Source organism: Centropristis striata, chromosome 7 (assembly GCF_030273125.1).
Source record: "Centropristis striata isolate RG_2023a ecotype Rhode Island chromosome 7, C.striata_1.0, whole genome shotgun sequence".
Classification (NCBI taxonomy): Eukaryota; Metazoa; Chordata; class Actinopteri; order Perciformes; family Serranidae; genus Centropristis; species Centropristis striata.
The window spans coordinates 18353839-18378164 of NC_081523.1; the positions used below are offsets into that span (position 1 = coordinate 18353839).

General features: G+C 38.6%; 1 protein-coding gene across 1 annotated transcript in view; it reads left to right on the top strand.

The window, feature by feature from the left end:
- bmpr1ba (bone morphogenetic protein receptor, type IBa) overlaps positions 1-18104 on the top strand; it is a 75836-nt gene extending 57732 nt beyond the window's left edge. The window contains exons 4-13 of the mRNA XM_059337520.1: positions 9115-9277; positions 9397-9496; positions 10882-10984; positions 11929-12025; positions 12834-12972; positions 13323-13515; positions 14232-14529; positions 14747-14922; positions 16454-16584; positions 16665-18104. Of these exons, the coding sequence (XP_059193503.1) occupies positions 9115-9277; positions 9397-9496; positions 10882-10984; positions 11929-12025; positions 12834-12972; positions 13323-13515; positions 14232-14529; positions 14747-14922; positions 16454-16584; positions 16665-16790 (1526 nt within the window). The 3' untranslated portion in view covers positions 16791-18104. The remainder of the gene's footprint in view (positions 1-9114; positions 9278-9396; positions 9497-10881; positions 10985-11928; positions 12026-12833; positions 12973-13322; positions 13516-14231; positions 14530-14746; positions 14923-16453; positions 16585-16664) is intronic.
- Positions 18105-24326: the final 6222 nt, after the last annotated feature.

Consider the following 24326-nt stretch of genomic DNA (forward strand, 5'->3'; position numbering starts at 1 on the left):
GTGTGTCTCTGTGTTTTTAATTGCTCTGTTATATTCACAGTGTGGAATTCTAAACTTGGGCTGTTATATTTGCCATGGCCAACTTTCGACTTGGCGGGTGTGTGGCTATTGTTTATCAGTTTATAGACGTGATTTTAACATACCACCATGATGGAACAATGAGTCACATGATGATATCACGGGAATAGCATATTCAATATGGTAAAAATAGCTGCCAACTTTGAATGGACTGTGAGGGTGTGTGTATTGTAACCTAATACTTCTTATTACTCTATGATCGGTGTGCATCACAGTCCAAGTATGTTGTATTCGGTCCAGAAACCAGATTTTGATTATGCAGTGTAAGTGTGTAGTGACACAAGTTTTATCCCTTCTAATGAGAGTGCAGGGTTAACCGTCATCTGTCCGGCACTTTCGGACAATTTTTGTCATGGTGTTTGTAAGATATTTAATTCCAGTTTGCATCAGAAACCACATGTTGAATCATGTGGATCTAGCGTGTTATTCATGGTTTGTTGTCATGAAATTGTTGTAGAACATGTTGGTGCACATTTACAAGGAGAACAACAACAGGCCTTTAGACAGTCTGATATTGTGTCAGGCACTATACTCAGGCATTACTATATGCTGTTGCTTATGGTAAAGCATTCCTTTGTGACATCCACATCTGTCTGGTGGTAGAAAGAGCTGCTGCTTTTAGGGATCTGTAGGAGATCACCGATGCTTCTTGTAGCTTCATTTGTCTTCCATAGGAGTTGTTTGAAAAGAGATGTAGGAGGACATTTTCCATCTTCTTTACATATATGTTCAGATGTAGCAACCCTGTTAAACTTTAACATTTAATCTTTGAAGTTAATATGTTTTTATGTCCAGCTGTTCATGGTTACAGTTGAACAAATTGCCACAATGTACTTATTTGGATTTGAATTGTGTTTATTAGAGAGTTTACTGAGTAAATCTTCAGGAAATTCAATAATATAATCTCTAAATGAAATAAACAGATGGAGATTTTTGGATCCTACTGTATAAGCCGTAGTGTAGTCCTGTTAATGGTAACAATTGTCATGCTGTACAGAGTCTACATCATCCATGCAGTCATGTAGTGAAATCAGAACAAAGTCAGATTTGAACCAGTGGCATTCGAATTACACAGCTGTAGCCCGCTGATCCAGCCGGATGCCCAGTGTCTTTGAATTGATACAAGTTGTTTTGTGATGAGTAGGAGCCCGCAGATGGCCATGAGAAGGAGCTTTTGATGAAGGGACCAGCTGGTTCCCTTTCTCTCCTTTTCTTTGCTCTGCTCTCTCACACCTCCTTAAAGGACCGTTTCATCATTTTCTTGTATTCCAAAGGGAGCGCTGAGGGCCTTCTGGAATGAACTCAGAGTTCCGGCATCCTTGTGTACCTGTCACTCATCCCCATGAAAGGGCACGGTTACACACACACACACACACACACACACACACAACTGGTCGCAGCATAAAGCTGGTAGATGACAGCTGTATAACCAGGGACTGGCACTAGCTCATTACTGCATCATTCATCAGTGTGACATAATGAAGGAATGTTTGAAGAGCTGTTGATGATGTTGTTGTGTTGGAGGATAGAAGGGCTGAATGCAGCTTGAACGGCTTCCCTCATAGCTCATCTCACTACTTTAATTGTGCTGTTCCTGCAAAAGAAAACATGTTAAAAGCTGTATTCTTTCTAAACCACATGACATCACTTCTGTCTTTTGTGATTGGCTACTTGGTGGTCGCTCTCAATCCTGGTTGCAGAGCTTGTTGGATAGGTACAAAGCTGTTTTTTCACACATTTAAATCATGTCATTTGTAGTTGTGTAATTGATTGATTCACTGAATTTATTTAATAATTTCATTATATTGTCATATTGTTCCTTGCATTAAAAGTAGTTTTCAAAGTTCTTGTATTTCTGATTGTAAAGGATCATAAAGGAGGAACTTTCATTCTGAATTGAATAGTGAGTTGTAGCAGACTAGATGAATACAGAGTTAAGGAGAATAAAGACACAAAGTGGTTTAAAAAGTCTGTAGGAGAGAAAAATGCCAGAGTGGGCTTCTTTTGAAAGTTGCACAAGGAAAGGGGAGTTTAGGAGTAATGATGCATAACTTCTTCCTGCCCTCGATGTATACCAGAAACTACAGAAAAAGAACAGAACGGACATTGCACTGTTGGCTGTGGTCATCCACATAATGAAATTGCGATTGTTGGTAGTTGTTATGGTGACACCAAACACAAATGAGCAATGAAGTGTGTCGGCAGCTCGAGAGACAAGCGGCCGGCTGGTTAGCACTGTCCTCCACTATCCTTTTTCTTTTGTAGAAAAATTTACTTGCATCAAGTCGGTTTAAACTAAAGTTAGTTCGCTACATACATACAAGTATGGCCACCACTCCTGCGATGTTGATTTGGATGGCCACGTCTGGCCCATGTATTTGAAACACAAGAACATAATTTCTACTCTTATTATATATATATATATATATATATATATATATATATATATAGTGTGTGTGTGTGTGTGTGTGTGTGTGTGTGTGTGTGTGTGTGTGTGTATGTGTGTGTGTGCCCATGAGCTAGAGACTGAGACATTAAAGAACCACTTTCTTGCTAAGATTTGGAGTGTAAAGTAATCTGTCTGATCCTTTTCCTAAAATATTAGCATGTACATATACAGCAGTAAAAGAGAGAGAGAACTTTGAAAAGGGTCTTGAAGGCAAAACATATCGTAAGACATCAGCTTTCTACCCTTCAGATCACAAAGTTGGGTTCATTTAGACATTCCTGCACATGTGGGATGGCTCAGTTTACCTCAGCATTGACAGGAAGAAGAACGTTGAGATAACACCAGGCAATGAAAGTCAGGAGAGAGAGACAGACAGACAGACAGAAAGAGAGAAAGAGAGAGATAGAGAGAAGGAGCAAAAACCTTTCACCTTCCATGTTTCTTTCACTGTACCGACGGCACTGTCAAACACCAGGAAGATGAACTGCTACTTAGAGGGAAGAAGGGGGCAGGAAGGGAGCAGTGTTGTCAAATGAGTGTGTCTTAAGTGGAAGGGGGAGGCGGATAGTGTTTACATGGGCTCTGTGAAAGGGCTTTTCTAGTAGGCCTTGTTTGACATGGCCAGGATAACTAATGAAAATGTTCTCTCTCTTTCTGCCACCCCCCACCCGTCTGTTTTTGTGTGTATCTTCATCTACAATCTTATATCTTCATCTTGCCATCTCATGCACAATATCTTTCTCCATCACCTCTATCCTCTCAGTCTATCTAAATATCTGTCTCCTCCTCTTCTTTAGTGTTTCAGTTTGTACAAAGCCGCATCTGTAGAAAAGAGGCCTTTTAGCTTTTGGGGGTTTGTGGGGCCACGGTTGTTAATTGTGTGTTTACAGTGGCCCCTATATCCTGCCATCAAGCCTGAAAAAGGCCTATAGGGGAGACCTGAAAGCTCACACTGGCATCTGAAAGGCCATTTTAGTGAAAGAGCTTGAAACAATTATAGTGTCATTGAAGTGCCTGGAAATTTGGGCCAGTTTCAGAGCACAAATCGTTCAGCTTGCAGTATGTTTTGACATTAGTGGTATTTAGTGAGGTTTGGACTGGAGCCCCATTGGTCAGTGCAGGATTTTACAGAGGTTACACCTAACAGCCAGGACCAGACCACAGGGTAATATTTTCGTATACCTCATGTTTGCACGCATATTCCTGTAACTGCATTACCAGTGCCCCCTCAAGCCATCCAAGAATATATTTTCTTATTCAGAGCTGCCATATCTTTCTATGAAGCAGTTTGTAACGATGTATACACTATTCTGTGCTGCCAAAATGTATGTATATGCTATTTTACACCTCCAAGAATAACTGCCTCCATGGAGGCAATCATTTTTTTCCTGTAAGATAAGCTCTGAGGAACATGCAGGGTCAGAGCCTTCTTGTTTTCTAAAACAGCAGAATACCTGACCTTGGTCAGTCTGCCTCCCACAGACAGATGGGACAGGCTAATAGAAAACTGGCCCATTGCATCAGGACCAGCAGTCTTTGTATCCAAAGTATTCATGGGTAGAAGACAAAGACAACAAAAAAGTAGAGCATCAAGAACAAAACCCTATTAAGTAGTATTATACTGGATTGTCTCAACTGACTCACTTACATGCCTAACATTTCCAAAGAACATAGATAATGATTAGGTATTTCAACAAACTAAAAAAGATTGTACAGTTCCCACTACATAGTCAAATCATTTTTGACAATGTGATAGCATTTTTAAAACCGGTGACTTGACTCGACAAAATCAAAAAAGGCTCGCAACTTGACTTGAACTTTATTACCATTTACTCAAGACTTGGACTTGGGCCTTTTAACCAGCTAGTTGACACATAATTTCCCAGATCTACTTTGTTTTAAACATAGACTTGATATATAAAACATAGCGCAGTCTTTTTAGTCAGTTGTCAGGAATGGGGAAATATGACTCAAACAGTTTTTTTGTACCAGGCTGTAAACTATTTCTGCTGTAAAGTTGGGTTTTACCTTGAGGGTCTATGGGGATTGACTCCCTTTGCAGCCAGCCTCAAGTGGCCATTCAAAGAACTGCAATTTTTGGGGGGTTTTGCGCTACTGCGTTGGCTCTCTTTTTAAAGCCCTAGTGGTTGCCACTTGGTTGCCACAACCAATCTGACAGCAAACAATATTGTTGCAGGAAAAAAACACGATGGACCAATGTTATGTCACTCTGTTGCTAAAATGGGAATACATCGTGTGAAGAGCACGTTATAAATAGTTTGTAACTTGAATTTTAGAGCTTGAGAATTGACTTCGGACTTAAGTGCAAAGGCTTGAGACTTACTTGTGACTTGCAAAACAATGAGTGCTTTATAGCTGAATCAGAATCTTCCCATAATTTTTTATTATGTTACATGGATTGCCGTAATCATTTCTGGTTTTAAATCACAATAACTAATACGTGTTGTCTTGGATTCACCTAATAGGTTTTGTAAACAGAGCATCGATAAATTAAAGATTCTGCCCAGCTGTGGCTGTTGTTATGCTCTCCCTCCTTTTTTTAAAGTCTTTTCTCCCATCTCACATCACACACACACACACACACACACACACACACACACACACACACACACACACACACACTCACACGCACACAAACACACAGAGCAGTAGCCAGGGATCCCAGGTGCAGGATGGATGTGAAAGGCTTTGTGTTTTGTCAACAGCACAGCAGCACCTCACATGACTATCCAGTGGAGTCACATACGGAGGACAGGGTAAAGAAAGTGGAAGATGAGAAGAGGAAGAGGTGGGGGATAAAAAGATAGGGAGGCTGTGTGGGAGACTTGAGAATAAGGTGGAGGAGAAAAAAAGACTTGAAAACAATGTGAGTAGGTTAAACTAATGGAGGAACGGGGTGATATGCAGGAGAGAGGCAGACAATGGCTAAAGAAAGAGATATAGGGCAAAAAAGAAAAGCGGAGAGAGAGATTGGCATCAAGTAAGACACAAAGTGAGTGAACATTCGGCAGCAGGATGGAGTAAGTGATGGGAGGGAGGGGGTAGAGTGAGAGAAAGGGTGGAAAAGGCCAGTGGCCTCTGCTCTGTCCCTTCTGTGTGCTGCTAAACTGCCCACCAGTTCCCCGCAGCTCTGTCACTTCTCGTTTGTTAATCCCCCTTTCTTCTCCCCCTCCTACTCTTCCTCGCTCCCTTTCTCTCAAATCGGTCAATTGTTAATGTGACCCCTTTAAGCCCCACCGTCCCTCTCTTGCAGTATTGTCAACACATTATCAGTGTGTACAAGAGAGACATTTAGAAAGGGAAGTGCTCGATGACAAATGACTATGCTCGTCTGAAAGACACTGCTGAAGTTATTTTTGGATTGTGCAAATGAAAAATCTAGAAACTGTAAATGCATAACATGAGACACACTGTATGCGTTTAATGCTGCACACACATCCTCACTGATGAAAGAAAGGCAAACAAATTGAGACTTTGTGCTCCCACTGAAAGCTGCCATTAGAAAACAAATTGCCAATGCATACTCACATTTATCACAGTCAACATGAATGAGATGAATGAGCTAAAGCATGTCATGCATTGAACAGCATTTACTCCTTGATCGTAACACAAAGGAGAAAAATAAAAGATCAGAATACATTGGCAAGCTACAGTATTTTATCTTTCTAATAGGCTGGCATTATTTGTGACTTTCCTTTCTTTGAGCCAGTCACTGAAGTCAACACCACTTAAAGTTTTGTGAATACAGATTCATGAACATCAACCAATACAAGTGCAGCACATTAACAACAAAGCACTTAAGTGAAGTAAATCAAGAGAGAAAGAGACATTTGTGAAGCATGTGTGTATGTTTTTTGGCTTATGTGTGTAGCAATGCATATGTGTTTTTGCATCTGTATGTTTAAATCCATTAGGGAGCTTTAAATCTGTATCCCCTGAGGAAGTTCTTTGATGTGTTGTGAAAGACAGCTGGGCCTAGATGAAAGAAAGATACCACCCATTATCTGACGTTTGACTGACAGCACGTAGCCTCCCTGAAAATATACAGCACGTTTTCAAGTTTCCATCCAATCCAATTCGTTTTGCAGAGGTGGAATCTCCAAAGATTATCTGCCTATTCAATGAGCACGCTATTAGCCCTCATTGCTATATGTTCAGTTTCATTAGAGATACCACCAAAACAAGGTTTATGCTGACTAGTGAGCTGTGTATATTTCATAATGGAATATTCTATCCAAGACAAAACAGATGAACAACACAGCTTCATGAGACAGCACTTTGTTTTCTCTTTGATTCATTCTATTTTGAATGGGAATAGTAGACCAGGACCCTGCCTTAATGTTTTAGGGCATAACCCCTTCATTATAGTATTACTATACTAATACTATTACTATTACTATTAATAAAATATTATATTGTGAAGTTATTGCACTTCTGCATGTGTACTTCCAGGAGGAAATCCTCAGGATCATCAATAACTCAGAAAGATGAAAGCTGACTTTAAAGCTGAAACTGATCCTTGAATATTTCAAGTAATAAAACTCCTCAATATAAATTCCCTGCCTCTGAGCTTTGTTTCATAATGGAACTATTACGCAGCAGATGAGCACACAGACATTAAAGCTGTCGGACCAAAAGCTGTTGCTGTGATTGACGACATGAGCTAAGAATGGAAAATAGAGTGTGAAAAGATGGGCAATTAAAAACAAAATACCAGTTTTTTTATTTTTCAAACCAATTTAAGTGGTTCCTACCACCATCTGCTATATCAGACTATATGGATGCTATGCTTGTTATGTCGATGACAGCCATTCTTTGTATTATTAGCCAAATTTATTAGCTAAATATTGATGTATATCATGCCTCACCATCTTTTATGATTCACATATTTTTCATACAGACCAGCTGAAACTTGAGGAAAAGTCCAGCTTTACATGCCCAAACATGTAGAAGTGCATCACACATCCATTTCAGCAAAAGATTAAAAGTTTATTTTTTTAGCTTAAATCATAGAACCTCTAGGAAACGGTGCAGTTGTGCTTTTTAATTTCTGAGGTTACCTCTTTACCCACTTAAACTTAAAATAATAAACTAAATAAATAATTGCTGATACATTCATGCACTTGACTGCCCTTTCAAACATTCTGTCTTGGTGTTATTGATTCTCATTGTTTGTGACCAAGCATCTGTTTAAAAAAAAAAAAAAAAACTCAAAAACTGTTCCAAAACTGGAACTTGAGAAGGAGAGGTTGAAAGAGGAGCAGGACTTTATTTCAAAAAGGAAGGGTTCATGCTTACTTTGGATCATCTCCGCTTGCAGCTGTTGAGCATCTGGTCTCAATGAACATGCTGGAATGAATGAAAATCTTAAAAGCCGTGAAGGAAAGACACTTCCGCGATCCTTTTTTCCCTCAAGTAACAAACAGGTGCCCTTTTGAAATAGGATAAGTAAGGAATACAACAGCTTTGTTCTAGATCTTAGGAGCTGTATCAGTTGTAAGAGTAAAAAAAATCTGCTGTGACACAGTATCAATTTTTCGAGCTCATAGCTTTTTGATGTTTCTCTAATCTTCTCTCAGCCATTTTATTTTTATTTTTATTAAATGTTTTGTGCATTCACTACAGTGAATTAGATTATGTTTCAGTTCAGTCAGACGGCGTGGATTGTGGATTGGATTTGTCATGAATATGTGATGAGTAAGAGTATGCACAGAGTTGATATTTGCCATCTCGGCTCTGACCTCATCACTCCCTGCAGGCGTACACCTGAGCAGAGACTGGTGGAGTAAGGATATTAAACTTCTCCCCCAGGGGAACTTCTGAACCTACAGGTGGATGCTGCAGTGGAGACTGTGCTTATTAAATAAACTACGAACAGCAGAGGCAGCGGCAGAATCACAGTTATAAAATCACATTAACTGCAGTATTATACTGCCATATGCCATATGTTCAAAAGACCACTTTTATTTAAAAAATAAAAATATACATGTTTAAGTCATACAAGCTTGGTCTTGAAATACTACATGACCAGCAGAAGCAGTAAGTGTTTGCAACAGGCGTTGCAAATGAGCAGTTCATTGGAGCAAATCGAGGCAACAGTGTGTGTTCGATATATGAGTATCTAGTAGAGTGTATCAAAGCAATGCACCTTGAAGTGTTGCCTGAACTCGCTCGCAGGGGTTTCTTTTTTGAATATGCTGGAGCACGTTCGACTGAATATTAAATACATAATATATCTCCTGGCTCTTTATGACATAAAACAAACTTAACTTTTTTTTCACTCAGTAAGCTTCACAGATTATAAAACCTCTAAATCCAACTGTGTTACTGCAAATACTTGCAGATATTTTTCTATTTTGCAGATATCCTCTAGTCCAAACACCCTCTAGTAGCATGAGCCCAAACATTTGATGGCACTCATAATGCAATCCCTGACCCTGGCAGTGTTTGTGCTTTTTCCTCTGTAAAAATGTATTATGAATCTATGATTCATGCATTTCAACTTGTTTTTCCTGTCTCTCTCCCAACTAAATTTCTCCTATTTTCTCATTTTGCCTGTTTTATAGGCAACATATTGGACAGTATGCTGCTAAGAGCATCCAGTAAGGAGGCAGTGGAGAGTGGGAAGGAGATTAGTGGCAGCACAGCTCCTTCTTCATCCTCCCAAAGACTACTGTGGTGTCACTGTTATCACCACTGCCCTGAAGATTCAAACAACAATACATGCAGGTACAGTTAGTAGTAGAGAAACAACAAATGCATGTGCATATGTGTAATTAAACATCACTTTAACACACAAGCAAACAGTGTCTGTGCTTGCTTTACCTACTTGCATCCTTATTTTCCAGGACGGATGGCTACTGTTTCACTATGGTGGAGGAGGAGGGTGGAGTACCAGTCCAGACTGCAGGTTGCCTCGGGCTTGTTGGATCAGAATTTCAGTGTCGGGTGAGTAGATGACTATAACAATCCACATAATTGATCCATCCACTGTCTATCTCGTATATTGATCTTAACTAGGGGTGTCACGATTACCTGTTTTTACGACTAATCGCGGTATTAAACGTTGCGATTAGTTAATCATAACGTTTCCTAAATACCGCCAATTTCCAGAAAAGATTATGCGAAAGAATGTTGGTACATCAGCACAACTCGCCTGGAACGAAAATAAAGTTACACAACAACCGCGTGTCACCACTTGTGTTGCTTTGTTTTCGATCCATGCAGTTGCAGACAGAGGTGACAGGAGGTAAAGCATGGAAAAAACATGTAAAATAATCCGTGTGGGAATGTTTTGGCTACCCAAAAAATGACCAAGGTGTCATTGTTGAAGACGGTTTGCCCAGGTGTAAAACATGCCACAAAAAAGTTGCCGTTAAAACAGGCAATACGTCAAACATGTTTCAACACCTGCGGGATAACAATGTAAAGATAAATAGTATTTGGTGAAGTCATGTCAATGTTTACCTAACACAACAATGAATTGTTTAATTTATTTGTGGCAATGTAATTAAAAAATAAAATTAAAGGACCAAAATAATAAATACATATTTTTATCTGGCCACATACGATTAGACAAACAAATTATTAAAATTATTTTAATAGCTTAAACATTTAGTATATATGACATTCCCCCTGAGAATTAATATTTGGTCCTATAAAACACTTTTTAAAACATTTTTATTCTACTTTTTGGTTACTTTACATTTGTTTTTTATTTTTTTATTATGAGATCATCCAAAGAGGGAAATAAATAAAAAATAAGCCCTATGAGGAGAGTTCATGTGATTAAACTTATTCATAGTAGTGTAAAATGAATTAATGCAAAAATAATCGTTATAATTGCAATATCATGATTATTTCTCTGACAATAATTGTACCAAGAAAATCTGTAATCGTGACATCCCTAATCTTAACTACTTAATTTAGAGAGAAAGAATCACAGTAGGTTACGTGAATAAAGCAAAAATACATAAATTTTGAAATTACTATATATACACTCTACTTCTACTACTTCCTCTCATGTTGGACTGACTGCAGACTGTACACGACAGTGACTCACTATCGCCTCTTAAGGTACAAGTGGTATAATAAGATAGAAACAGGCAGTGGCTAGCTGGTTTGCATGCTCATTTCAGTACACATCTCCAACAAAACACCTAGACGTCTTTGACAAAAAGTTAAATTTGTGCATCTTCACATTCTGTTGATAATGTTAATTGATTTTTCTAGACATATCTTACACATTGTACCTTTAAGTGCTAACTTACTAAAGAACTGAACAGTGAAATTATAAAAAAAAAGGGGGGAAAAATCACTTCTCTGTCATCCAGGACACGGGGAACTCGCGTCAGAGGAGATCGCTGGAGTGCTGTACAGACCAAGATTACTGTAACAAAAACCTGCATCCCACACTGCCACCGCTGAAACCGCCTCGTAAGTTTATCTATCGCTCTCCTCCAATCCCTCTACAACTCTTTCTTGCCCATGAAACACTAGAAAGATTTTTAGAAGCCACTTGTTCTCCAGTTGGCAGGTGACAGTGACAGTGTGTCAGTGACAATGATACAGACGGGGCTAAGAGCTGTGGCTGATGGTGTTACAGCACACAGGATTCAGAGATACAGATATCATGACATTGTCAGAGAGTCAAAGACGGCTTAAGTAGGGGAGACAGCGAGAGTTACTGTCAAACTGTCCTGGAGCTCACCGAAGCTGCTGGGTGTCAAGAGAATACCAAAGTCTCCACTGTGTACAACACTATACTCCATGTGTGAGGGTGAGAGTCTTTGTGTGTATTTGGGAGAGCGTAAGCTTAGATTCCCAGGGAAATCACAAGCCCCAGCAGACACCGGGGGCAGTCATCAATCTGAAACCCTATCATAGAGGATCAGGAAGAGAATTCATCGACTAGGCTGAGGGCTTCCTCTCGCTGTTGACTGGGGCCTTGGGGGAAAGGAGTGTGTGCCAGAAGAAAATGAAAAATTGATGAGTGAAATATGATTTGTACTTGATTTACTGTACAGCGGGTCTTTAAAGTGACTTGTAAGGATGACTGATTTCTTGGTATAACTTCCCCCTTTTTCCTCCCCATGTTTTAGGGATATTAGAGGTTTTGATTTGATTGTTTTGCAGTTTCAGTTTAAGTTCCTTGAACTAAAAATCACTCCAACCTTTTGTCAAGAATTGTTGCACATTATTATTGATTATTATCAATAAATTGATTATTATCAATATTATCACTGACAGGGAAAAGACTAATGTGATTGATTTTTCTCTTTGTGACATTGTTTCATGCCTCTTCATATCCTCTCTTCTATTCCATCTTACCTTTCTTCTCCCACCACCCCATCCACCTTGTTGAACATTTTCCTCTTCAGTCTACGTAGATGGAAAGATCCACCACATGGCCTTGTTGATCTCCGTCACTGTGTGCAGCATTATCCTGGCTGTCATTATTGTCTTCTGCTACTTCAGGTGATTATCAAACAAACACAAATCCAAATTCATTTACACTTCTTGCTGCAGTTAGGGCAGACATACTTAACATAAGTTCCCCTGAGGCCACTTTGCAAAATAAAAGGAAGCCAGGGGTCGGCTAATAATCAAACAGTTAATAAAATAAAAAATTTGCCAAGTTAATAACTTGGCAAAAGATTGACACTGGGCCTTCACTACAAATAAATGAGATATTTTAATCCACTTAGTAGCTGCAACTGCATTTTATTTGTAAATGCTTTGGTTAGACTTTATACACCATTAAACATAGCTGGGACCTCTTTCATCATCCGATCACTTAAATGTTGGAATAATTCATAAACCTAAACCATAAACATAAACTGCTCCTACCAGGGACAGAATGAATATCATATTTAAGCTCTTTAGTGTGAAATACACATTAATGGGATCCAAATTATTCTCGTGTCTGCATAATTTTTGCTCCTCCAACTAAGAGTTTTCTTACCTTCCTTGATCATCTGATCCTACTGCACCTTAAACAACCTGAAGGCCATCATGCAAACATTAGCCTTCTATTTGTTACTAAGAGCATAATCTGTCATTTTATATGCTTTTCATACACCTCAGTGCATAATTTAATAAAAGAAAATGGCCAGAGGAGCCACCTGGCAGTCTATGGCTGTGGGCCAATCAAGTGTGACTGGTTTACAGCAACACTAGGATTATAATGTACACATACTTCTGGAAGTTTGTATTCTCTTTCTTACTTTGATACTTATGTCTTTGTTTGTAAGAGCGCATGTTGAATCATTGTGTGTGTTTACAGGTATAAGCGCCAGGAGTCTCGGCCCCGGTACAGTATTGGTCTAGAGCAGGATGAGACCTACATTCCCCCTGGAGAATCTCTGAGGGACCTGATAGAGCAGTCGCAAAGCTCTGGCTCAGGCTCGGGGCTCCCTCTATTGGTGAGATACTCATATTGCACCTAAACACCTGTTGAATTAAAAAGATGCTCTGTGAATCATTTATATGCAAACACTAGGGCCCATTGCATCCTGCTTGATTAGATTTGGCCTTGTGTATTTCCATATCGGAAGTATGTGGGGAGATAATGGTGTTTAATGTGATACTTACCATAAGATTGGAGGGTTTGTTTTTATATTCTGAATCCGAGCTATGAAACAATAAAAGCACTTAGCTTGGAGGCTCATTAAACCTGTGTTTGGGGTTTCCATTCTAAAATGTAAGGAGCTTAATGGGCTGAAACATAATATAATAAAAAGTTAATCCTTTTCCATCTTTTGCTCCTCCTCAGGTGCAGCGAACAATAGCCAAGCAGATCCAGATGGTGAAGCAGATAGGCAAGGGGAGGTATGGAGAGGTGTGGATGGGCAGATGGAGAGGAGAAAAAGTTGCTGTTAAAGTTTTCTTCACCACTGAGGAGGCCAGTTGGTTCAGAGAGACTGAGATTTACCAGACCGTCCTAATGAGACACGAGAACATACTCGGTAAGACTGATTTCTGTCTTTGCTCATGTCTCATTGTTAGTTATTCCAGTCCTGCCCCCATCTTGTTACTGCTGTCTAGTCTCTATTCTTGTCTGTATGCACCTCTCTGTTGATCTATTTGTCTGTCTCTTTAATTTTCTCTTGTCTTTAAAATCAATCCTCTTTGTGCTCTATCGCAATTAGCAAATTGCCCAACTGGGATTTGAAGGGTTGGGTGATAAATAAGTCTTCTAATATAGGAAAAACAGATGGATGAATGGTTGTATTGATAGATGACTGATGGAAAAAAAACCTGACAATAATGACACAGCGTAGTTAGAGTGGGACTTTGTCCATTCGTAACCATGCTGCACCGCACTGCACTCACTGCCAAAACAGATCAATTATAGTCAAGAGACTGTACACCGCAACAAATTATAAAGTAGACAACAACAGACTTCAACCAAAGCTTACATAATTAAACTCTACAAGATGCATAGTAATTAAGTAGTGGGCCAAAGACCACTAACCAGTAAACTAGAAGACAGACTATGTGCTGCAGTGCATAATGTTGCCTTCCACAGTCGATACCACAGTGTGTTTAAATTAAGCAGTAGGATCTGTAATGCTGACGTCATTGATTAACATGTTAAATGGGGGCTGATTTCTCTTCACAGTGACGTTTATAGTGAAGACAGACTGTTGAACTCTTGTCTTCGCTCCATCTCCATTAACAGGTTTTATAGCTGCTGATATTAAAGGAACTGGCTCCTGGACCCAACTCTACCTAATCACCGACTACCATGAAAATGGCTCTTTGTATGACTATCTCAAATCAACCACTCTAGAAAATAAAGCCATGTTGCGACTGGCCTACTCCTCTGTGTCCGGCCTCTGTCACCTCCACACTGAGATCTTCGGCACCCAGGGCAAACCTGCCATCGCCCACAGGGACCTGAAGAGTAAGAACATACTGGTGAAAAGAAATGGGACCTGCTGTATAGCTGACCTGGGACTGGCAGTCAAGTTTATCAGGTGAGTGAATCAGTCACATTTGTTGCTACGAAGCCTGATTTGATGAAATATTCCTCCTTCATGCTTGATTTGAATCCACATTATGCTGGATTAAACCTGTAGTAGGCTGGAATTGTTCATAAATCAAAGTTATTTGAATTTATATTATTTCAGAGGATTCAGTGATGTTCATAGTGCATGCATCCTTAATTTCAATTTGGTGCTTTGATCTCTGCAGTGACACCAATGAGGTAGACATCCCTCCCAACACTAGAGTCGGTACAAAGCGCTACATGCCTCCGGAGGTTCTGGACGAGACTCTGAACAGAAGTCATTTTCAGTCGTACATCATGGCCGACATGTACAGCTTTGGACTCATTCTCTGGGAGATTGCTCGGCGTTGTGTCTCAGGAGGTAAATACCATAAATATTCTTTCATGTTTTTCTTTCTTCCAAAAGGGTCCAATCATGGCAGCTCACTGAGACCCTGCATTTCATGTCATGAATTTTCCATGTGAAAACTTCTATTTAATCCCTGGGACCTTGCAAAATCCTAGAGCTCTACTCCGAATACTTTTTTGGTCATAAATTTTGAATTTTAGAATTTTGGCCCAGGGTGCTGAATGTATTCCAAGCCTCACCAATGGGTTATTTTTTACTGGATTGGGTTTAAATTTGTACTGGACAGCCAAGAAACACTGAAGAACATCGTAACATGTATTCATGTAAAAAGTTGTTGAATTTTACAAGGACGAAGAATCTTAAATATTAAAAAAATAAAAATAAAAAATGTATATCTGTGTAGTATAAGGGCAGAGCCTAACTGGTGGCAGAAAGTGACAGTTAGCTGCTGGTCCCAGCAGTGCCAGTGGTCAAATATTATGAAGGTTTTCCTGATTATTTTCATGGTTTTTTATCTAATGACAGATTATCTTACATGAGTAAACTAACCTTTAACAATGCTGTGCTTTACCATCCTGACCCGTATTCACTGTCAGGATGGTAAAGGACCCAAAAAAGCATTAAATGGCCAAAGTTTGAGTGGTTGAACATCAAGATTTACTGCTACTTTGTATGTAAATTTTACTTTAAGTCGGCAGAAACTCAGAGGGAAACAACTACTATTAACGACCGATTTATGAAAATAATTAGGAAATAGAGGGATAAGAGATTCAGGGGAAACGGTGTCTGGCTGTGCCGTTGGATATCAGAACAGGAATAGTAAAAAAAAATAAAACTGTCCTTTATTCTTATCGATTACTTTGTCAAAGAGGCCATTTGAAGCTATGCAGAGGTATTCATGGTTGCAAGCCATTAAGTAATTTGGTCCTGCATAAAAAGTTGAGTGTTGCAGATCTTGGTAATGTTAGTGGAGCTAACTTTTAAAGGTATTTTGACAGTATATTTCATATAAGAAATATATGATTTTCGTTGAAACTTTTGTATGGAACTACTCATTGAAGATATACATAAACAATTAAGACATTATGTAACTCTATATGGTTATAATTTCTGGAAAATAGCACATTTTTCATGCTTTTCACTGACTGTAATATTACATACATATATTATTTTGTAGGTAGATATTTGAACTTTTGAGTGTCTTTCCATTGCCTTATTTTGTTGCATACAAGATGATATTTGATCGGAGGTCTAGAATACACGGAAGGGTCAGACAAAAAATGCAAAACTAAAAAGGCATTCAGGGTGCAGCAATAGGATTTTTTTCAAGGTCTCATGAGTTTAATCCAAGTTTTCTCTTTTTTGTTTTTTGTCAAGAAAGTCCAACATCATCTTTAATGACTGTGTGGTATGGGACCTGAAAGCTTGACACATGAACAGAGTGTGTGTTCTCTGATTGGAACTAGATTTTGTGACTCTCTGCAAACAAGTCTACCTACAGGTACAAATAAAGTAACCTGAACCTGAATCTGTGTCTTATTAGGGATCCTTGAGGAGTACCAGTTGCCGTACCATGAGTTAGTTCCTACAGACCCTTCATATGAAGACATGAGAGAGGTGGTCTGCATCAAGAGACTACGACCATCCTTTCCAAATCGATGGACCAGTGATGAGGTAAAGTACATCAAAATATGCCTCACATGAACAAACACACAAATGAATGACCTTCCTAACATTAATCTGTATCTCCTCAGTGTCTGAGACAGATGGGGAAGCTGATGACAGAATGCTGGGCCCACAACCCGGCCTCACGCCTCACAGCCCTCCGGGTCAAAAAGACACTTGCCAAGATGTCAGAATCACAGGACATCAAGCTGTGAGCGGGCGCTGCCAGCTGTGTGTTTACACACATAGAAAGGGCACTAACAATCACACTGACTCTGGTCCAGGCTGCACAATCTTTTTTTTCCTGGGAAAAGGAGGTGGAACAGGAAGCAAGATCATCACTTTGGAGATCACAGGATCACAAACTTTGAGTCCAGATGCCCAGAACTTTGCAATCCACAGCCCCCTCGAAAACTTGTATTACAGGACTACAGTAAAATAAAGTAAATCATGAACAACCTTGGTCTGTTCATCAGAGAAGATGAGACTTTTTCATTTCAGACTAGTGCGAGGACTCTATAACCAGGTTCCTGTTCACATGCTCCAAAAGCCCTGGAGAAAGAGGTTGAGTTTAACTTGGCACTGTAGCTGCAGAAATCCGTAAACAAGCTACTGACCAGTGAGTGGAAAACTTAATCACTGCTTTCTGTGAAAGCTACCCTACCTGTAGATGAAGGTCTGATTGATAGAATGGAAAGGATATGCTTTAAGGCAATCTGTTATTGCAGCATGACACCTTCTTTCAAAACACTGTCAACCCACTACTGCCTTTATGTTATAATTGGACTGAACACACTTTTGTCACTCTTAAATTGACAGCTTTTACAATGACTGACACTATGTGGCAGAGAAAAAGTGTACTTTTGAGGCTTTAAAAGTTTTGTTTACGTTGGTAATGTTTGTACTGAAGGAAAGGTACACCTGTATTTTTGATTTGTGATGGGATGTGAAAGTTGCAAAAGCTTATTTTCCATGTAAAACTCAAACTCTTTAAGACTCTTTGTGAAAAAATAAAGTTTATATGTCCAAATAAATTCTGGAGGCTCTACATGCCTCTGTGTTTCCTTGCCCTGTGTGAGGAGAAAGGGGCTTTACAATAATGGAGTGATTGAAGCAGAAAGGTGCCACCCGTAGGTGCTCCGCAGCAATTACAGGAAGGGAAGTCTGCCACGGCAACCAGAGACTGTTGTACACTAACTGTAGTGGTGACTTCTTGCTTGATAATGTAGTGATCTAATATAAATGTGTGGAATTGTGCCTGTGCTAGTTTAGGGGAACCACAAGTTGTTTGTCACAGGGGACTGTTACCATTCATTCATTCATTCATTCATTCATTCATTACCATTAACCGCTTATCCACATTCGGGTCGCGGGTCACTGGAGCCTATCCCAGCCATTCAGACGCACACTAATACAGAGTGGCTCCAATAATTAGGCTGATGATGGCTATGTGTGTCTCCAGTTTACAGGCAGGAGAACTGATACTGAAGCAGCAATGTATTTTAATAAGCAAAAAACCCACTCAGTTTAAGTGTACACTATATTTAGAATATTTTCACTGCTTTACCTTGCAGTCAGACAGGGGAACTGGCGGTAGGACTGAAGATGTTCTCAATGCTCTTGTCAAAGCCAACAGACTCCATTGACAAAAACAGTAATTTTACCTCACAGAACACAGGAGTTGCTGGTCTATCACTGCCTTGACGATATGGTTTGTTTCTAATATTGTGTGACTTTGTGTTATTCTGTGACTTTGAATCCAAACTAAACCTTTAAAACACCAAACTAAATCATCTAGGGAGTGGTTGACCAGATGTTCTGCAAGGTAAAAAATACTGTTTTTGTCAATGGAGTCTGGTGGCTTTGAAAAGAGAATTGAAACTGCTCCAGCTCCCTTAAACACAGCTGCCTGTCTGACAGCAAGGTAAAACACTGAAAATATTCTAAATATGTGTACACCTTAACTATTATTGATTTATTAAAATACATTTTATTGCTGTCCTAATCTTCAGCAGTACATTGCTTAGCTTCTGGGCCAGTACTCCTGCTGGTTTCTCCAAACTGGGGGCCTACTGACCACATTTTACTGTTGGTAATACACTGACTATGGATAAGTACCTCATAAAACCCCACTTCAATAATGCAAACTTTCCCTTTAAGATGTAACAGTCAGACACAGCGAAATGTTTGAAAAAGAGACTGGTCCTGAAGAACGCCTACAGCCATCCCCTCTCTATCTCTCACCAGAATTAAACTGTGGACATCATTTTTTCCTGACCACCAGGCTGTTTCATACGTGTAAATTAAAGTACATGTTGAACTGATTCACCATAATAAACCTTTTGCAGCTGTCACACTGAAATCAAATGGCAGTTGAGTCATTAAAAAAATCCATCATCTGGCTTCCATCAGGCGAGTTTCTCCACTGATTCAAATTCTCACTTGGTAGCAGTCAAATATAAGGACTCAGTATGAAATGGTTCTCAAGGTAAATCTGGACACCTTTCATCACAGTTCGCAGGCTGTTAGGTCTTCCACAGTGACTCACATACATTCATTTTTAGCTTTTTGAGTCAATTTGTGAAATCCTTGATAAACTTTCCTTCAGGGTAATGACTATTTTTTTTTTTTTTTTTAATCTCTGCCTACAAAAATATTGGGATGTTCTGTCACTGTCAGAGCTGTGGCAGATTTATTGTGTTATACATGCCCTTTCTTTCCTCTTGGGTGTTGTGCCTTATTTAATCTGTACCTACTGTGGTTGTCTGTGAGAGAAAGTGGTGTTTCTAATTCAGTGCAAAGGTTGAACATTCCCCCAATAAAGTGTTTCACTCCTCCACATGGCTAATGCACAATTTGTGGTACAGAATGAGATAAATACTAACTAGTCACTTGGCCGTGCCTCTAACTGCTAAGACACGCTCTCCATGTTTTTTTTGTTAAAAAACAAACAAAAAAAATACCATGAAAAAATCCCATAATATGGTATAACTTTTTTGGAGGGGGTAATTTTTGGGCATTGACAATAATTGTACCAAGTTTTGTAAAATAATGCACAAACTATCCCTTTAATCCTCATACAGTGTCTGAAGGAGGACTCTTAACTGATATGTATAAGTTAGAAGAGGCAGGTATCAAGTAGTAACTGTGTACATTTACTCAAGTACTGGACTTAAAGTACAATTTTGAGGTACTTTTATGTACATTTTATGTAACTTTATACTTCTAGTCCACTACATTTTGAGGCAAATATTGTACTTTTTACTCCTCTCCATTTAGCTGACAGCGTTAATTACTTTTCAGGTCAAGATTTAAAATGAAAAACATGATACATTTAAAATTATTACCCATTTTTATAAATTAAACCACTTAAAAGTTTATTAGGTAGTTAAAATGAGCGGAGTGGAGTCATTTCACAGTGTGGTATTAGTACTTTTACTGAAGTAAAGGATCTGAATATTTCTTCCACCACAGTCCTTTTTAATTTTTTCTTTTTTCTTTATTTAATTTTTTTTTACATTTTTAAATTTGTTTTATTTTATTTTTAAAATTTTTTTTTTTTTTTATTTTTTTTTTTATTTTTTTTAATTTTTTTAATTTTTTTATTTTTATTTTTATTTTTTGCGCAATGCGCATGCGCGGCCCTTCTGCGCAATGCGCATGCGCGAGTCGGGTCGCAGTGCGCATGTGCGAGTTAGGTCGCAGTGCGCGTGCGCGGGTCGGGTCGCAGTGCGCATGTGCAAGTTGGGTGGCAACTACGAACTTACTGCGCACTGCGAACTTAAAAAAATAAAAAAATAAAAAAATAAAAAAATAAAAAATAATAAAAATAATAAAAATAATAAAAATAATAATAATAATAATAATAATAATAAAATAAAAATAAAAAATATATTACATTTCTGGATGTATCCTTCATTATGGGACAGTTTCAGATCTTAAACATATTAGACATATATCACCTGGAATAAGAGTTGAACATGAATGCTTAATGTTTTATCCGTGTTGTATTATATCAGATATTTTAAATCTGGGTGGGTGGCACTGTGGTGGCAGTCTAATTTCATATTTGGTACCGTGGCAATGAAATTCATAGGGGTGGTATAGACTGGCCCCTGTAATGCACACACCCCGACGGCAACATGCCCCGACACGCGTGTACTGCGTGTACTGGGCCCGTTCAGTACTGCTTGCAGTCCTAGTTCTTTTATTGTATTTACAGATCGCAACTGTTTTCCTCTGAGTTTTTTGCCATCAGTCTGCAGGCGCAACTGCTTGTGATGTAGCTGTAACGTCCACTCCAAATTTGTCTATTAACACAGTTCTATTATGACTAGAAATAAGTTGGTCCTGCATAAAAAGTTGAGTGCTGCATATATTGGTAATGTGAGCCCCTGAGCTAACTTTTTAAGATATTTTGACAGTATATTTCACAAGAAATATTTGATTTTCCTTGAAACTTTTGTATGGAATTACTCATTGTAGATATACATAAAAAATTAAGACATTATAATTTTTTTAAAATTCTCGAAAATAGAGATTCTTTCATACTTTTCATATTACAGTTAGTGGTTTTATTTTATAGGTAGATATTTGAACTTGGTTGACTTCAAGGTTTTCTGTCTCTTTGTGATACCTTTTGAGTGTCTTTTCCATTGCCTTAGTTTGTCGTCCACAGCCCCCTTGAAAACTTGTATTACAGGACTACAGTAAAATAAAGTAAATCATGAACAACCTTGGTCTGTTCATCAGAGAAGATTAAACGTTTTAATTTCAGACAAGTGCGAGGACTCGCTGCAGAAATCCTCAAACAAGCTACTGACCAGTGAGTGGAAAACTTAATCACTGCTTTCTGTGAAAGATACCCTACCTGTAGATGAAGGTCTGATTGATAGAATGGAAAGGATATGCTTTAAGGCAATCTGTTATTGCAGCATGACACCTTCTTTCAAAACACTGTCAACCCACAACTGCCTTTATGTTATAATTGGACTGAACACACTTTTGTCACTCTTAAATTGACAGCTTTTACAATGACTGACACTATGTGGCAGAGAAAAAGTGTACTTTTGAGGCTTTTAAAGTTTTGTTTACGCTGGTAATGTTTGTAGGCACTGAAGAAAATGTACACCTGTATTTTTGATTTTGATGGGATGTGCAAAGTTGCAAAAGGTTAGTTTTCATGTAAAACTCAAACTCTTTAAGACTCTTTGCGAAAAAATATAATTTATACAGCCAAATAAATTCTGGATTGAGGCTCTACATGCCTCTGTGTTTCTTTGCCCTGTTTGAGGAGAAAGGGACTTTACAATAATGGAGTGATTGAAGCAGGAAGGTGCCACCCGTAGGTGCTCCGCAGCAATTACAGGAAGGGAAGTCTGCCAAGGCAACCAGAGACTGTTGTAAACTAACTGTATAGGGTAAAAATTATTGTTTTCATCAATGGTCTGGTGGCTTTGAAAAGAGAATTTAAACTGCTCCAGCTCCCCTTGTGTCACCTTTAACACAGCTGTCTGTCTGACAGCAAGGTAAAACACTGAAAATAATCTAAATATGTGTACACCTTAACTGATATTGATTTATTAAAATACACTTTATTGCTGCCCTCATCCACAGCAGTACATTGCTATGCTTCTGGGCCAGTACTCCTGCCTGCTTTTTCAAAAGAGACTGGTCCTGAAAACCACCTACAGCCATCCCCTCTCTATCTCTCACCAGAATTACCCTTTGGACATCACTTTTTTCCTGACCACCAGGCTGTCTCATACATGTTAATTAAAGTACATGTTGCTCTGATTCACCATAATAAACCATTTGCAGCTGTCACACTGAAATCAAATGGCAGTTGAGTCATTAAAAAAATCCATCATCTGGCTTCTGTCATGCGAGTTTCTCCACTGATTCAAATTCTCACTTGGTAGCAGTCAAATATAAGGACTCAGTATGAAATGGTTCTCAAGGTAAATCTGGACACCTTTCATCACAGTTCGCAGGCTGTTAGGTCTTCCACAGTGACTCACATACATTCATTTTTAGCTTTTAGAGACAATTTGTGAAATTCTTGATAAACTTTGCTTCAGGGTAAAATATTGAGATGCTAAGTCACTGTCAGAGCTGCGTCAGATTTATTGTGTTATACATGCCCTTTCTTTCCTCTTGGGTGTTGTGCCTTATTTAATCTGTACCTACTGTAGTTGTCTGTGAGAGATAGTGGTGTTTTTAATTCAGCGCAAAGGTTTGAACATTCCCCCAATAAAGTGTTTCACTCCTCCACATGGCTGATGCACAGTTTGTGGTACTGAATGAGATGAATACTAACTAGTCACTTGGCCGTGCCTCTTACTGTTAAGGCATGCTCTCCATATTTTCTTTGTTATAAAAAAAAAAAGCAGCATGCCTCAATTCAACCCACTGGTCCTGCTGAGCACACAGCATGTTAAACAGTGACACTGTAAGGATTTTTTTGTTTCGCTTTTTTCTCCTCAGGCCACTTCTTCCAACCACTTATTACATCTGGAACCTGTAAATGTTAATTTCACAGAAAAAGGTGCAAAATCAGGGCATTGCAATTTAAATGTATATATTCATGGTCTACAAATTGCATTTCATACCTTACAGTACACACTGTAAGAGTACAACACAAGAGAAACATCAGATAAAAAACAGTTCTGTAGAAAGAAACCACCATTGACACATTTTCAGCATTGCTTATAAATATAATTTATTAATTGTCTTAAAAATTCTTTCTTACACTTTGTACAGAAAACAATTAGAGGAGATAGAGAGGCGAGCATTCAGCAAGATTGAGCAAGATTCATGAAGCGTGCCAGAATTAGCAAAAATGGACCAACACTACCCCGCACTAATCAAATCAAAATCACCCCTGATAGTAAAGTAAAAATGCACTTACAAGCACAGCTCTAGTTATAGACTTCTATCATGATAACCAATGCCAAGTTTGCATAGTAGACACTGCTTTTACAAAAAAGGAAAGAAACTTAAATAAAAAAACTTGAAACATACAAACTAGTATCTAACTGTACTGCTCTTTTTTATATTCTCAAATTTGCCAAATATAGCTGACAGTACACAACTGTACATATTGTGGATACAAAATAGTTTTTACATACTTTGATATCTTAACACTACTTTCTTCATTTTCACATCACGAAGGATCACCTTCTGGAGGTTTGCTCTCCTCATATGAAAACTCTCCTTGTCAGTCAATAACAAACAGTGTGTCCTGCTGGTAAACTGTAGATTCAGAACATGGCAAGGATCAAATGTTGGGCAAAGTTACACAGTAACTGGTAACTTTCTTAACCGATTGTCTCCTTGCACATGTTTCATCAGTTAAAATTGGAACTTGTATGCTGCATTTAAGTTAATACGAGCTGTTGATGATCACATTGTATGAAAGAGACATTGTCATGACCTTTGGGTTCATGTTTTGTTTGCGAACATACTGAATTGATGACTTGATGTTTTTAGGCTTTTATCCTCCAAACTTACACAACGCTTCCCTTTGATTCCCTCAAATCTGACATCAGCAGTTATATTTGAAAACATACAAAACATCCACTCCGTCATTTAACCATACACCTTTTCTAATTTAATTTATAATAAGGCTGTCCAAAATTAAAAAATACGTTTTCTTGAGGCCTGCATGTCTTCATCTGGTTTTACACCGACACAAGAGGTCAGATATTTTTTTTTTTAACTCATGTATTTCTGCAAAATCAATGTGTAAA